Source organism: Protopterus annectens, chromosome 11.part0 (genome assembly GCF_019279795.1).
Source record: "Protopterus annectens isolate FY-2018-M chromosome 11.part0, PAN1.0, whole genome shotgun sequence".
Classification (NCBI taxonomy): Eukaryota; Metazoa; Chordata; order Ceratodontiformes; family Protopteridae; genus Protopterus; species Protopterus annectens.
The window spans coordinates 1,224,231,656-1,224,249,025 of record NC_056745.1 but is presented as its reverse complement, the minus strand read 5'-3'; the positions used below and the strand labels follow the sequence as shown (position 1 = coordinate 1,224,249,025).

General features: G+C 42.0%; 1 protein-coding gene across 1 annotated transcript in view; it reads left to right on the top strand.

Moving 5' to 3' along the window:
• LOC122815807 (arylsulfatase A-like) overlaps positions 1-17,370 on the top strand; it is a 294,200-nt gene that overhangs the window by 32,253 nt on the left and 244,577 nt on the right. The window contains exon 2 of the mRNA XM_044088606.1: positions 16,762-17,002. Coding sequence (XP_043944541.1) covers positions 16,762-17,002 — 241 coding nt within the window. The remainder of the gene's footprint in view (positions 1-16,761; positions 17,003-17,370) is intronic.

Sequence of the window (17,370 nt, the reverse complement as noted above, 5' to 3'; positions counted from 1 at the left end):
AAGTGCCTAATCATGGTAGGTGCACTGGTGCCACAACTGGAAAAAAATGACAGTGTAGAATCCTCAAAATATGGAAACATTCCTACAGTGGGGCCAGGCCCAGGGGGAGAATGACCCGCTTGTTGTAGAAGCAAGCAGCAGTCCACAAAAAAATCCCAAAAAATGGTAGGCCAAAGAAGAGCCATAAAGATGATAGAGTGGACTATTGACCATAACAAAGAAATTATGTATTGGTACTATTATGCAAAAAGCCCAAAAGAGAGAAATCAGAGGAAAGAAAAATACCTCCACAAGAAAAACTATCAGAAGCTTCAAATACAAATATGTGTTCATTAATACAACAGATTTGCAAAAAAACAGTATATAGACCAAGAAATTTTGATCTGTTTGGAAAAAGAAGTATCTGAGTAAGTGTGAAAATATAAACAACAAAATCTAGAGATTTTTGAAAAGTATAAAAAGAAATGCGGCCATGGGAAAGAAAGATTTGATGTGGTGCAATATTTATGCAAAGGCAAAAGGCAAATTAATTAATGCAAAGAAGGGAGCCCCAAAGATATTCAGAGAGAAATACAGGCAAAGGCATCCAAATATGGAAAAACTCACAATAAAAAATATCACAAAGAGGGAATATAGAAAAGAAGATTAGTAAAGTAGAAGTTAAAAAAATATAAGTTGAAGTTATGGAGTGCCTGCGAAGTGAAGGATTTGGTGTAGAAGGTCTAACACAGATACATCACAACATGATGGAACGAGCCACCAAAATAAGGACAAACAGGAGGATCAGGAGACATCTGAAGAAGAAATATGGACATGGGAAGGAAAAAGAGATTTAATATGGTGTAATATCTATGCAAAAGAGATAGCAAAACTAATCAATACGAAAAGAGCAGCACCAAAGATATTTGAAGAGAAATACAGGCAAAGGAATCCTACTCAATGCTAGAAGTCTAAATCTTAAAACGCACTCATTAGAGGCACTCCTTAAAATGGAGATCATCAATATCTGTGCAGTGACTGAGACCTGGTTCAATGCTCTAGAGAGCACCCCTGCATTACCAAGCTACAACTCATACCACACTTTTTGGGCATCTAACCTGGACCAGAACACCAAAGGCGGAGGTGTGTCCATATTCATAAAGGATATCCACACCTCCAGGCTAGTTGCGCAGCATGATGCATTCGAGGTTATCCAAGTGCAACTAACTCTAGGCAAAACTGCAATCCAAATTGTAGTTTACTACAGATCCCCCACCATGCCCCAGGAGTCCCACTCCTCTTTTCTTGATATACTGGAAAATATTAGGGTTCAATCAAACATCCTGATAATGGACGACTTCAACTACCCCAACATTAACTGGGAAAACTACTCATGTACCAACTCCTTTGCTCAATGCTTTCTGGAATTCAGAAATTCCAATGCCCTGGATCAACTTATCCACACCCCCACCAGGGGCAACAATATCCTAGACCAAGTCATTACCAACATGAGTGACCGGTGTTCCACACCTGTAGTCAGCTCCTCATTGGTCAGATCCAACCATTAGCTAATCACCCTAGATATCTGCATCCCACAACCACCCACCTTTAAGGAAACCATGGGAAAAAATTTCTCCAAAGCCAACTTCATGCTTCGTAAGACAGAAGTGGCGAACTTCATGACACCCATGCAGATGGAAAATACAGTTATGACTGCTGAATCCTACACAAATGCACTCTATAAGCACTTACATGAGTGCATTGATCGTGCTATCCCAAACAGAACGAAAATGCTATCCTCCAAAAAAAGGAAGCCGATCTGGTGATACCCTGCCATAAACAAACTCTACAACTGAAGGAAGAAACTGTTGCAAAAGTGAGTAAAATCCCATGAGTAGAGGAGCTCCCTGGTCAGCCTCATTAAGAAGCTGAGATCCCTTATAAGATCTTCCAAAGCTAGCTATGAAAACAAAATCGCCACTGATTCTAAGGTCAACCATAAAGCATTCTATAGCTATGTCAAGAATCTCCCAGATCTGCTCCGAATTACAGCACAATGGCACAAAAAATTACAGAACCAACTGATATTGCCAACATCCTGGCAGATAGGTTCAGTGCTAACTTTACCCCCCTCTCACCCCCCTAAAGGACCCATAACTATACAGGAAGAATGCAGAGTCCCTGTAATCACATCTATGCAGGTAAAAGCTGCACTCTCTAAAACAAAAAACACAGCATCCATGGGACCGGACAACATCCCAGGCTGCATTTTACACAAACTTCAGAACGAACTGGCACCTCACCTAAGCACCGTGTTCAATCATAGTCTCACGTCAGGCTTTTTGCCCACTGAATGGTGCACAGCAACAGTTATCCCATTCCACAAAGGGGGAGCCACCACTGATCCTGTGAACTATTGCCCTATTAGCCTGACGAGCCTGGTCAGCAAAGCCATGGAACATATCATCATGGAACTCATAAACAAAGACATTGGTAACCTCTAAACTTTGGACCCCACCCAGTTCGGGTGTGTGAAAGGCAGGTCATGCCTTCTGAACCTGATTGACTTCTTTGAGGCAGTCACCAAAGCCATAGCCGAGGGTAAGGTGGTTCACACAGCTTATCTTGACCTCACCAAGGCTTTCGACACCATCCCCTATTCTGGAATTATAGCTAAACTCACAAAACTATGTATAAATCCCCGTGTCACAAGATGGGTTGCCAGCTGGCTCACTGACAGAACCCACACTGTAAAATAAAAGTTGTAGACTCCAAATCTGACGTCAAACCAGTGACAAGTGGAGTACCACAGGGTTCAGTCCTGGGACCTCTCCTGTTTGGTATCTACTTCTCTGACATACAGGCTAATACAGAAGGCCTCTTGCTAATGAAGTTCACAGATGACTGCAAACTAGGAGCCATAGTCGAGTCCCCAAATGATGTGGACATCCTACAAAAGGGCCTCACTGAGACAGATGCCTGGTGTCAGAGGCATGGCATCAAGCTCAATGCCAAAAAGTACATTGTCATCCCCTTTGGTAAAAACTCTGTACCCATGAACTATCACATAAACGGCAGTCTACTTAACACTGAATGTGTGATAAGAGACCTTGGGACCCAGGTGGACAGTAGTCTCTCCTTTGATAATCATGGCACACCTCATCACAAAAGGGTTCTCATCCAGGAAAAAAGAGGTCATTGTTCCCCTCTACTCAGCACTCATTAGACCCATTACAGAGTACAATGCCCTTTTGGAATGTACCTCACAAGACATCTGCAGCAGCTGGAAAGGCCATAGAAGTACCTCACAACAAGGATTACTGACCTCAAACAGATGGCCACTCTTTGATCATTTAGACGAATACCTCTATGGGGTTGCTGTCCCATGCTACTGAGGGAGCCGCTAGAGCTGCAGGAGTAGGCCTAGTCACTAGGCGCCAGGCCTGGCTCCGCCATTGCGATTCACGAGCCCTTCAAAGCGTCAGAATGCCCCTTTGATGTTTCTGCCCTTTTGGCAAAACAGTTCGACACCTTGACCCAGAGCGAAAAGGACAGGAAGGCGCTGTCTGCCGTCGGAATCCGCTTCTCTGTGCCCCAGAGGTCCCTACTCTAGGAACCAAAGGGCCAGAAAGATGTGGTTCGAAGTCGCAGCAATCCCAACCCGCTCGGGACAACCAGTCCTTCCGTGGCAGAGGAGGACAGGGAGAGCGCCGCCCAGGGGCAGAGGGGCTCCCAGGAATTTCAGGTCCAGAGAACCTTTCTCTGAGCGGCCCGCAGCCCTGAAGGTTGCCCGACTGCTCCACTCTGGAGGCAGTCGGGGCGTTCGGAGCACCTAGCGGCATGGGAGTCCATAACATCAGACAGCTGGGTCCTCCGATTATATCCAGAGGATACAAGATCCCCTTTCATCACATTCCAAAATTAAAATCCCTCCCGGCGTTCCACCGGTCAGTGGGAGGCCGCTTCAGAAATTGGCCATCTGCTGGGGAAAGAGCCATCCAGCCCATCCCCCAGACCAGATCGGATCAGGGTTCTACTCCAGGTTCTTTTTAGTGCCAAAAAAGACGGGGGACCAAAGACCAATTTTAGACCTGTCCTTGTTAAACCTGGCAGTTCCCAAGGAGAAGTTCCGGATGGTCACTTTGCAATCCATCCTCCCCCTTCTGGGAGAGAATCACTGGATGTGCTCTATAGACCTCAAGGATGCGTACTACCACATACTAATGGACAGGCGTTCCAGGAGGTTTCTTCGCTTCCGGCTGGGAGCCAGTCACTAACAGTTCAGGGTCCTTCCCTTTGGTCTCACCACAGCCCCCAGGGTGTTCACCAAAGTATTAGCAGTGGTTGCGGCCCACCTGAGGCTTCAGGGGGTGCAGGTCTTTCCGTACCTGGACGACTGGCTTCTTACCGCCCCAACAAGGCATCTACTATCCTTGGCGAGAGACTCCTATCTTCATCTAGCTCCCCGCCTGGGCATCACGATAAACGTAGCAAAATCCAACCTGGCCCCTACTCGGTTGATAGATTTTATAGGTGCCAGGTTAGACACGAGGGAGTTAAGAGCCTTTCTCACAGCCGACAGAGTTCGGAATCTGCGACTCCAGGTGCGGGCCATCCTCCACTCCAGCTCAGTTCTGGCAGAATTGGTCCTGAGGGCTCTAGGGTCCATGGCGGCAGCGATATCTCTTCTTCCACTCGCCAGGTTCAACATGCGGGTCCTTCAGTGGACACTTCAAGTTCAGTGGTCTTACCTTGCTCTACCTCTGCATCATCCCATTGCAATCAGCAAGGCTTGCAAGCGGTCCCTCTTGTGGTGGCTCCATTCACAGGATCTCCACGGAGGCCGCCCCTTTTGTGCTTCTCCCCCTCTCGCCACGGTGACCACGGACGCCTCCCGCCTCGGGTGGGGGGGCATTTTGCAGGCCGGACGGTCCAAGGCACGTGGAACGACTCAGAGACCTCCCTGCATATCAGTGTTCTAGAGATGAGAGCAGAGCTCGTGGCGTTGCGAGCACTTCAGGCCTTTCTTCCCTTGGAAAAATTTGCGATTCAGTCAGACAACATGTCGGTGGTCTGGTACATCAACAAACAGGGGGGAACCAGGTCTTATCCTTTATGTCGAGAAGCCATGAGAGTGTGGGAATGGGTGATCTCCACCAACCGCTATCTCATCGCAACGCATATTCCGGGTCGGTCCAACATCCTTGTGGACAAGCTCAGTCGCACCATTCTGTCCCCGTACGAGTGGTCTCTCAATGCTCAAGTAGCGAAACGTATCTTCGCACGGTGAGGAACTCCTTGTTGTGATCTCTTTGCGTCTCCCTTAAACACCAAGTGCGACTGTTTTTTTGCTCTAATCCCTCCTCCAGGGGATTCCCCGAGAGACTCTCTGGTGCATGCTTGGCCTCCCGGTCTTCTTTACGCTTACCCCCCTTTGCCTCTGATGCTCCAGGTTCTTCAGAAAGCCTCTCAGTTGGGGTGCAGAATGATCCTCATTGCCCCATTCTGGCCTCGACAGATCTGGTTCCCTTACCTAAGGTCTTACTCGGTGAATCCACCTTGGATTCTAGATCCCATTCCGGATCTGATATCACACCCATCGAACCTACCAACTCCGAATCTGGACAACCTGAAGCTAACTGCTTGGCTGCTCCAGTTCCACTCCTAATTAGGACTCCCGGTATCTCGTCCCCCATTAAGGCCATCCTGGTAGCGGCTCATAAACCATCTACCAGAAAAGTTTACCGCAGTAAATGGAAACGATTCTCCATTTGGTAGGAGCGGCAGGGTCTAGATCCTTCACAGTTCCCCTTCCTCGGTGCTAGACTTCCTAACCACTCTTTTTAATGATGGTGCCAGTAGTTCCACGGTCAAAGTGCAGCTTGCGGCCATTTCTCACTATCATGTTGGTCATGACTCTGGATCGCTTATGTCCACCAAATCATGTAAAATCTTCCTAAAAGGCACCTTTCTCCTTAGACCCCCTATCAAGCAGACGGTTCCACCATGGGATCTTTCTTTGGTTCTTCAGGCCTTGACCGCTCCCCCCTTCGAGCCTGCGGCCACAGTAGATCTTAAATTCTTGTCCCTCAAGACTGCTTTTTTTAGTAGCCATTACTTCAGCCAAAAGAGTTTCGGAACTTCAAGCCTTATCCATGAAGCCTCCTTACTTGGTCTTCCATCCGGACCGCGTATACCTCAGGACCAATCCCTCCTTTCTTCCTAAGGTAGCTTCAGAAGCAAACATTAATCAGTCCATTAACCTCCCTGTTTTCTTTCCTAAATATCAGAACAAGGGTGAATACAAGCTGCATTCCTTGGATGTTCACAGGCAGCTTCTTTTTATCTTAACAGGACAGCTGGTCATAGGCAATCCGACCAGTTGTTCATTTCCTTTGCCAAATTCAATCTGGGTAAGCCAGTTTCCAAAGTCTCCTTGTCACGATGGATTTCGCAGTGTATTCTTTTAGCTTACCAAGCTTCTGGGAGGCCCTTGGGAGGAGTCCATGCCCATTCGACCTGGTCAGTTTCTACCTCAGCAGCCTTTAAAGCTAGGATTCCTCTGGATGACATTTGTTCAGCAGCCACTTGGGCTTCATCTCATACCTTTATTTCTCATTACAAGCTGGATATCACATCTAGAGGTAGAGCATCCTTTGGCTCCGGTGCTCGAATATCCTTCCATGACGGCCGCCCAAGATTCAGGTAGCTGGGGACTCTGTCCCACAGGTTGCAGACAAATGAATCTCCTACTTCAGATTTAGAAGTTATGTACTTACCATAACGTTCCATCTGAGTAGGTGGATTCATTTGTCTGCAACCATCCCACCCTCCTATCCCCCTGGCCTTGTCAGTTTCCTGCATATTATGTGTTACCCTTTTCTAGGGTATTTTGATTCAGGGCAAACTCGATCTGAGGTCATGTAGGGAAAGCAGGGCATTATGGATGACGGGAGGAGCTAAGAGCTTGGATCCATAGCTGGATAACCATGCCGGTTCGGATACGATATCGGATCCATAACCCACTGGTTGCAGACAAATGAATCCACCTACTCAGATGGAACGTTATGGTAAGTACATAACTTCTAATTCATTAATACAACAGATTTGCAAAAAACAGTATATAGACCAAGAAACTTTGATCTGTTTGGAAAAAGAAGCATCTGAGTAAGTGTGAAAATATAAACAACAAAATCTAGAGATTTTTGAAAAGTATAAAAAGAAATGCGGACATGGGAAAGAAAGATTTGATGTGGTGCAATATTTATGCAAAGGCAAAAGGCAAATTAATTAATGCAAAGAAGGAAGCCCCAAAGATATTCAAGGAGAAATACAGGCAAAGGCATCCAAATATGGAAAAACTCACAATAAAAAATATCACAAAGAGGGAATATAGAAAAGAAGATTAGTAAAGTAGAAGTTAAAAAAATATAAGTTGAAGTTATGGAGTGCCTGCGAGGTGAAGGATTTGGTGTAGAAGGTCTAACACAGATACATCACAACATGATGGAACGAACCACCAAAATAAGGACAAACAGGAAGATCAGGAGACATCTGAAGAAGAAATATGAACATGGGAAGGAAAAAGAGATTTAATATGGTGTAATATCTATGCAAAAGAGATAGCAAAACTAATCAATACGAAAAGAGCAGCACCAAAGATATTTGAAGAGAAATACAGGCAAAGGAATCCTACTCAATGCTAGAAGTCTAAATCTTAAAACGCACTCATTAGAGGCACTCCTTAAAATGGAGATCATCGATATCTGTGCAGTGACTGAGACCTGGTTCAATGCTCTAGAGAGCACCCCTGCATTACCAGGCTATAACTCATACCACACTTTTTGGGCATCTAACCTGGACCAGAACACCAAAGGCGGAGGTGTGTCCATATTCATAAAGGATATCCACACCTCCAGGCTAGTTGCGCAGCATAATGCATTCGAGGTTATCCAAGTGCAACTAACTCTAGGCAAAACTGCAATCCAAATTGTAGTTTACTACAGATCCCCCACCATGCCCCAGGAATCCCACTCCTCTTTTCTTGATATACTGGAAAATATTAGGGTTCAATCAAACATCCTGATAATGGACCACTTCAACTACCCCAACATTAACTGGGAAAACTACTCATGTACCAACTCCTTTGCTCAATGCTTTCTGGAATTCAGAAATTCCAATGCCCTGGATCAACTTATCCACACCCCCACCAGGGGCAACAATATCCTAGACCTAGTCATTACCAACATGAGTGACCGGTGTTCCACACCTGTAGTCAGCTCCTCATTGGTCAGATCCGACCATTAGCTAATCACCCTAGATATCTGCATCCCACCCCCACCCACCTTTAAGGAAACCATGGGAAAAAATTTCTCCAAAGCCAACTTCATGCTTCGTAAGACAGAAGTGGCGAACTTCATGACACCCATGCAGATGGAAAATACAGTTATGACTGCTGAATCCTACACAAATGCACTCTATAAGCACTTACACGAGTGCATGGATCGTGCTATCCCAAACAGAACGAAGACGCTATCCTCCAAAAAAAGGAAGCCGATCTGGTGATACCCTGCCATAAACAAACTCTACAACAGAAGGAAGAAACTGTTGCAAAAGTGAGTAAAATCCCATGAGTAGAGGAGCTCCCTGGTCAGCCTCATTAAGAAGCTGAGATCCCTTATAAGATCCTCCAAAGCTAGCTATGAAAACAAAATCGCCACTGATTCTAAGGTCAACCATAAAGCATTCTATAGCTATGTCAAGAATCTCAATGGCAACACCCAGATCTGCTCCGAATTACAGCACAATGGCACAAAAAATTACAGAACCAACTGATATTGCCAACATCCTGGCAGATAGGTTCAGTGCTAACTTTACCCCCTCTCACCCCCCTAAAGGACCCATAACTATACAGGAAGAATGCAGAGTCCCTGTAATCACATCTATGCAGGTAAAAGCTGCACTCTCTAAAACAAAAAACACAGCATCCATGGGACCGGACAACATCCCAGGCTGCATTTTACACAAACTTCAGAACGAACTGGCTCCTCACCTAAGCACCGTGTTCAATCATAGTCTCACGTCAGGCTTTTTGCCCACTGAATGGTGCACAGCAACAGTTATCTCACTCCACAAAGGGGGAGCCACCACTGATCCTGTGAACTATTGCCCTATTAGCCTGACGAGCCTGGTCAGCAAGGCCATGGAACATATCATCATGGAACTCATAAACAAAGACATTGGTAACCTCTAAACTTTGAACCCCACCCAGTTCGGGTGTGTGAAAGGCAGGTCATGCCTTCTGAACCTGATTGACTTCTTTGAGGCAGTTACCAAAGCCATAGCCGAGGGTAAGGTGGTTCACACAGCTTATCTTGACCTCACCAAGGCTTTCGACACCATCCCCTATTCTGGAATTATAGCTAAACTCACAAAACTATGCATAAATCCCTGCATCACAAGATGGGTTGCCAGCTGGCTCACTGACAGAACCCACACTGTAAAAGTTGTAGATTCCAAATCTGACATCAAACCAGTGACAAGTGGAGTACCACAGGGTTCAGTCCTGGGACCTCTCCTGTTTGGTATCTACTTCTCTGACGTACAGGCTAATACAGAAGGCCTCTGGCTAATGAAGTTCACAGATGACTGCAAACTAGGAGCCATAGTCGAGTCCCCAAATGATGTGGACATCCTACAAAAGGGCCTCACTGAGACAGATGCCTGGTGTCAGAGGCATGGCATCAAGCTCAATGCCAAAAAGTACATTGTCATCCCCTTTGGTAAAAACTCTGTACCCATGAGCTATCACATAAACGGCAGTCTACTTAACACTGAATGTGTGATAAGAGACCTTGGGACCCAGGTGGACAGTAGTCTCTCCCTTGATAATCACATCACCACAGTAATCAGGAAATCCTTCTAAGTGGCACACCTCATCACAAAAGGGTTCTCATCCAGGAAAAAAGAGGTCATTGTTCCCCTCTACTCAGCACTCATTAGACCCATTATAGAGTACAATGCCCCTTTTGGAATGTACCTCACAAGACATCTGCAGCAGCTGGAAAGGCCATAGAAGTACCTCACAAAAAGGATTACTGGCCTGAAACAGATGACCTACACTGACCGTCTCAAAAAACTCCAGCTTTACTCTGTAGCATATCACCTACTCCGAGGAGATCTCTGCCTAACATATAGAGCTATGTTAAACCCAGAGCTGTTGGACATGCTACACCTAAAGAAATCCCAATCCCTCCAAGCTACATGCTCTAGGGACCTAAACCTTGTCACCACAATAAACAGGACATGCTGGAGGGATAGATTACTGTCCCAGAGACTTCCTATACTTTGGAACAAGCTACCCATCTATGTCAAGCAAAGTTCCTCATTAGCAGTCTTCAAGAAAAATCTTGATGAGTGGATGGGAAATAGGAAATACACCTCGGGGATCACTTCTGTGGCTCTACTCGACAGGGGCACAGGAAATTAACTTTCCTGGGTGGCGTAAGCCAGGGAACCTTGTTGGCTAGGCTTACTTAGGCCCTTGGGCTGATAGCCTAGTACCTACCTATGAACCTATGAATGTGGAAAACTTTACAATACAAAAAATAAGGAGACAGAGGAAAAGTAGAAAAGGAGATTAGTAATGAAGAGGTTAAAGAAACTGAAGTTGAGGTCATAGAGTACCTACGAAGTGAAGGATTCAGTGTAGAAAATCTAATTCAGAAAGCACAAAACAAGATGGAGCAGTGGACATCCAAATAAGGGAAAACCAGTGGAACCTGAAGCAATTGGTCAGGTGCCATATGAAGATATTTTGGAGCCTTCCACAGGGAACCAGTATAAATGTTTACTTGAAGCTGGACAGCAAGGGAATGAACACGAAACTGTGGAAATTCTGACGGTCAATGTTGAGGAGTGATAGGGCAGTGAGTTCCAATATGACAGAGCAACAGATGACACAGGATGAAATTGAAGAGAATGTGCTACAGGAAGATGCTATATGAGTAAAGTTTTTGTTATAGGAAATGCAAAACAAAAAAATGCGCCTTCGGTTTAGAAGAAAATGAGCTAAGAGACGAGTTGTTATATTTAATAGAGATAGATAGATATGGCAAGATCAATGAAAGAAATAAATTGCAGATCGTCAATAAAACCCAAAAAGTTAGAAGTTTGATAAAACAAATTAAGACAGTAATTAGGACTGTCCATAGAGATCCATGTGATATAACAGAAGTAAACAGAATATATTACCGTGCAGCTAAATTAATAACAGATAATGTTCTTCCACAAGAACACAGGGTAGTGAGGGAAAGAAAGGGGAGAAATCGAATATTATTATGGAAGTATCGAATATAGAAAACTGTAAAGCAATTAAGACAAGAAGTGTCACTGTTAGGAGAGTATAGCAGAGTGAACAGATCAACAAAAATACTTAGAAAGATAGCCGTGATAAAAGCAATGTGCAGTATTAGAACGGATCAAGATCTGTCATGCACTGTTGCAAATAAACTAAAAATTTCAGCACAGGCGGAAACACTTAGAAAATAAGCAGATAAATATGAAGGAAAAGTACAAAATAAGCAATTTATTGATGACCCAAAAAGTTTTATGGAGAATTGGGAAACAAGGTAAAAGGAATTCAAATACCACCCAAAAAAGAAGAAATAGATACAATTTGGAGAAGTATTTATGAAGATCCTGTGGAACATAATAAAGATGCTAAATGCATAGAAGAAGTAAAAGAAAGAATAAAAAGTTTAAAGGTAAAGGATAGGAAATGGGATGAAGTAACAACCAGAGAGATTAAAACAAAGAAAAGCCTCTGACTGGAAAACTACAGGCCCAGATGCAGTTCCTAACTTCTGCTGAAAAGTATTAACATCTTTGCACAAAGATTTAGCCATGAGTAAGAACTATTTATATGCGCACCCCAAGCAGACACCAACCTGACTAGCAACAGGAAAAACAATGCTCCTACTTAAGAGTGAACCTGCAAGCTACCCTAAAAATTATAGACCAGTAACTTGCCTTCCTACGTCGTATAAACTATGCACTGGAATTGATGCCAACAGATTTTATAGTCATTTAAAAGAAAACTCAGTTATTGCAATTGAACAAAAGGACAATAAAATAGTCATATGAACAAAGGATCATTTTGTTATATAAAGTCATAGTGGAGATTTGTAAAAGGGGGAAGAGTCTATGTATGGCATGGACTGACTAGAAAAAAAAACATCTGATAGTATCCCACATTCATGGATATAAGAGTGCTTAAAAATGTATGAGATACACCTTTTACTGATCAACTACATTACAGTGACCATGAAATAGTGGTAGACCACTTTTCAGTTAAGCCATGATAAAGGACAAATTATTATTCCAGGGATAAAAAATTCAAAGAGGGATATTCCATGGTGGCTCTATGTCACCACTGCTCTTTTGTCTTGTCCTTTACTCATTAAGCTGTTTGCTTAACAGATTAGGTCATGGCTGTAATGTGGCTCCCAGAAAGCAACAAAGTGTAAAGACTTTTCATCTTCTCTTTGTTGATGATTTAAAATTATATAGCTCATCATAAGAGGAACTGAAAGCACAACTGCAAGTAATGAAAACTTTTTCAGATGATATAAGAATGTTATTTGGTCTTGATAAATGTGCAAAAGCAACCTTTAAAGCAGGAAAGCTACAGCACCAAGAAAACATTAGTTTGGAACAAGAATGTGATATAAAAGAACTTGAGCAAGAGGGAGTGTATAACTATTCAGAAACTGATGAAGGATCAACAGTAAAACATGAACAAATGCAAATGAAACTTAGTAAGGAAAATTTTAGAAGACTTAAATCCTGAAAGCAGCGTTGACATCTAGGAACAAAATTCAAGCTATAAACCAATTTGCTCTTCCTGTCCTTAGTTACAGTTTTGGAGTGATTGATTGGCCCCAAAAGGTGTCGGATAGATTAGACAGGAAAACAAGAAGGATACTTCATGCTCATCAAATGATTTATAAAAATCAGTCATACCAAGATTATATATTCCCCTTTCCGAAGGAGGTATGGGCCTCCTTGAAAGTGATTACATGTATAGATCTGCAGTCGTGGGACTGCATACATATCTGCTGACCTCTCAAGACCCAAACATAGTGAAAGTTGTTAAACATGAGGAGAATAAATTTATGATGACTTCCCTTCTTAGTTTAGCAGAAGCATATTGGCGTCAAGTGGGAATGGAAATCAAACCAGAAGAAAATTAAAATCAGGCAGCAACTGAATGTGCTAAAAACAAAAGAAAGAATATAAGGTGAAGGATCAGATGAGAAGGTAAGAAATGTGGAAAAATGCATAAATATAGTTACAAGTATAGAAAACTCCTGGAAGAACCTCATGTTGATCAGGATTAAATGCAGGAATGGTTAAGGGGAGGTGAATTCAAACTAGAACATGAACGGTTAATATTGGTGACCCAAGATGGTGTGCTACATCCACACTAGTTTACAAAGTCCATTGAACATGTGGGAGAAACAGACAAATGTAAGTTTTGTAAAACAGAATTGGAAACAGTTGCACACCTTGTTGCTGGTTGTGATATACTAATGGTGGATGGACTGTATACCGAAAGGCATAATAATGTGGCAAGACTGTTGCACTGGGGATTGTGCAAACATTATAATATTGAAGTAGCTGAAAAACACTGGACGTGAGCGACAGCGCTTCATAGAAAATGATGAAGCCTACATCACATGGGATCACCTATTACCAACAGTTCAAAAGACAGATGCGAGAAAACCAAATATCACGGTCCATGAAAAGCAGACAAAAGTAGCATTAATCACTGAAATTACCACACTTGGTGACTACAGTGTCTTGCGTACAGAGCGACACAAAAGTCATAAAATATCAGGATTTACAGGCAGAAATGAGAGCAATGTGGAAGAAAGATACCCAGACAGTTCCAATAGCAGTAGGAGCAACGGGTCTTACAAAAAAGAATATACAGTCATATTTAGATATGTTACCAGTACATGTAACTCCATATGAATTGCAGAAGGAGTCATTACTGGGCACATTGCGGGTGATGCAAAGAGCACTTCTGGCTGACATCAAATATTGAAACAATACTAATTTCATGAACTTTAATCATACTTTTGACTTAGGAATGGGGTCCATTCCCATCATGGTATTAGAAACCCAAAAGACTTGGAGAAATTAAAGAGAGAAAATATTATATTCATAAAGTAGCAGAAAGTATTCTAAGAACTAATTCAATATGAGAATGGAGAAAAGAGATTTTGCTGATAAGGATGACTGCATTTAGAGGTACAGACAATAGCCAAGAGGGGGCTGGAATTTACTAGACAAGAATGGCAAAGGAACCAAGATGTTGGAAGCAAATAGGAAGAGAGTGAAAATTAAAAGAATTGGAAGAGGCCAAGAAGACATTTGAACCTCAGGGTAGAGATTGCCTTCACTTTCAGAGATTGATATCAGAGTATAGGCAAAGAGAAAGGTATAGGGGAATCCTTAGTGAAATACCTGCTCTGTTAGAGTTTTTAGTTGAATGTAGAGCAGAAGTTGCTGTTAAAAAGGGATAATTAGTAGGGCATATAACATGTTCTACAATATCTATAGGAATCAATCAGAGGACGTTAGAAAAGAAGGTATTTTTATACTCCAAGCAAACTCCAAATAATTTTTCCTCAGGTAGATGTCAAATATTGGAGATGTGATGAGGAATGCAGTGTTAACTGGGAACATAAGTTTTGGGAGTGTAATGAGTTGGCAGGCTTCAAAATTTCCCTACAGAGTATTTTGTCAAAAATATTGGGTGAGCAAATGGGGCTTAACTAAAGGAATTGCTTTGACATAGTAAGGCCTTGCTGAGTTTAATTTTGTTAGCTGCCAAAAAGTAATTACTAGAAAATGGAAATCAAAGTCTAAATCAACTGTATTTAGAGTATTGATTACTGTAACAGAGTTAAAAGAAATGGAAGTAGGATCTTTGGGAAAGGGTAGAAGCAAATTACATATAAAATGGAAAATGTGAGAACAATAAATGAAAAATAGTGTTTTGGAGGAGGACAAGTGAGATTTAAGGGAAGGCAGGAATTGAGCAATTGTAATGTTGGAATGATGATAGTTCTACAGAAAATGTAATATATAATGTTTGTAACTAGGAATGTGCTAATATGGCTTGTTTTCTTTTATATAAATGATTGTTTGCCAATGTCTTACATGATAATTCAATAAAGGTGTTAAAAATAAATAGTCCTACGTTATTTTTCTGTGTCCTTCTCGTGGAACAGAAGGGTTCATACATAAAGTCACTCAACATTTAGTTTCTAATCTGATGCATCTAAATATGTTTCATCCACAGCTGTTGATAAGGGTTGTGCTGTCGGCTTCAACTTGATACTGTCTGTATTGTTTCAATTCTTTTCATGTCTAACAAATAACTCTGAATTAACTCAAATGAAACGTGGCCTTGGCTTGTAAATGGAAATACTATTTATAGTCTCTCTGCTATATTTGATCCTGCACACATAAGAAGCTTTTACAGCAATGGGAATCACAGTTTGTATTATAGAAAATCAGGATGTCAGGTGTACATCTGGAATTATTTAAGAATGAGTAAAAGAGCATGAATAAAAGAGGACTCTAGTTGTAGCAATGTCTAGAGGACAAACTGTTTATATCTATGTGGTCTCTGCGTTACTCTGACAGTCTGTTTATGTAAGGTAACACATTCTGAAGCATTCTCACATGGAATTGTCCTCGAGGCATGCTGTCTTTGCAATGGAGGGATGAAAGCAATTGAGGCATGATTCAGCCCATGTGAATTCTCAGTTTAATATCTGAAGACAGTGTTATTTTAATTAACTCAAGATACACATTTATAAGCTTGGGAAACCTGTATGGGTGGTATCATTTAACTAAACCAGATACTGAAGTTTAAGCTACTAGATCTCACAAAACCTTTTATGATTAAGTCTTCTCTGCAAAAATTTCTGAAAATAAATCTCTGTTATGGTTGGATTTAGAGGAGTATTTTATTATTTATTAAGCAAATCAAAAATGCAATACTGTCATTATTAGACAGGTAAGTAAGTATTATTTAATGCGGTTTCTCTTTACACAGCCCAAATTTTAAGGCAGACCAGGTTTCTTCTTGGGACCTTTTCAGCTATGAAAGAGACAGGAGACCAGACCCCAGTGAACTGCAACAAGATGGGTGTTTAATTTTCTCTACCATTCTTTGAAATAATACTTCCTTGTGTTTCTTCTAAGCTGCTCATGATGTATCTTAAATTTGTGTGCTTTGCAAGACACCATATATCTTCAAATTGTGTCTTTTTTTTCTCAAAGTAGTGCTTTTAAAGAAAAGTGATACCCACTTGGATGCTCTAGATTTCCTTCAGATACTTGATTTCATTTTTTTCACCTCTGGATTATACTGTAATTATTTAGACTCATTTTAGAGACTGCAGATATACTCCAGATATTTTGCTGTTTTGTTTTAAGATACTTCCTCAATAAATTCCATTAAAAGTATTTAGGCTAGACTTAAGAAAATACATGATCGTTTGCCTTTTCCAGAGAAACTTACCTATCGGGACTTTGCACCATTCTGTCTGTGAACATTGTTTTTGTTTTAGAATGTATGGTGCTCTGAAGCTGTTAGAATCTTAGCAAGTAAGTCACTTGATTTGTGTGAATTTGCAACTAAACTGAATGCACATTGTAGTTCTTCATTTTAGTAATTCCTCTTGTTTTGTTTTCCCTTAGGGCAGCCCTGTTGACTGGACGTTACCCAGTTCGTTCAGGAATTTACCCTGGGGTTTTTTACCCTGGCTCCCGTGGTGGACTTCCTCACAATGAGACCACTATTGCAGAGATCCTCAAAGAACAAGGCTATGCCACAGCCATGGTAGGTAAGTGGCATCTTGGATATGGAGCCAATGGAGAATTTCTGCCTATATACCATGGTTTCGATAATTTTATGGGCGTACCATACTCTCATGATCAGGTATGTCTATGCAAGCTTAACAGAGGCTTCTGTATGAGCCTGGAATTTGTTTAAAATTATAATGCTGTTAATATCATCCCATTCATTTCTAGCTCATTAAATCATAGTGACACTCTACATTCCTAAATACACTGGAAAATATTAGGGTACAACCCAATACCCTTATGCTGGGGCATGTAAACTACCCCTCCATTAACTGGGAAAATTACTCATGTACCAACACACTTTCTCAATGTTTTCTGGAATTTATTAATTCCAGTGCCCTGGACCAACTCATTCTTACCCCCTCCAGGGGTAGAAGCATCCTTGACCTGGTCATTACTAACATGGATGACCGTTGCTCTACACCAGTAATTAACTCCTCCCTG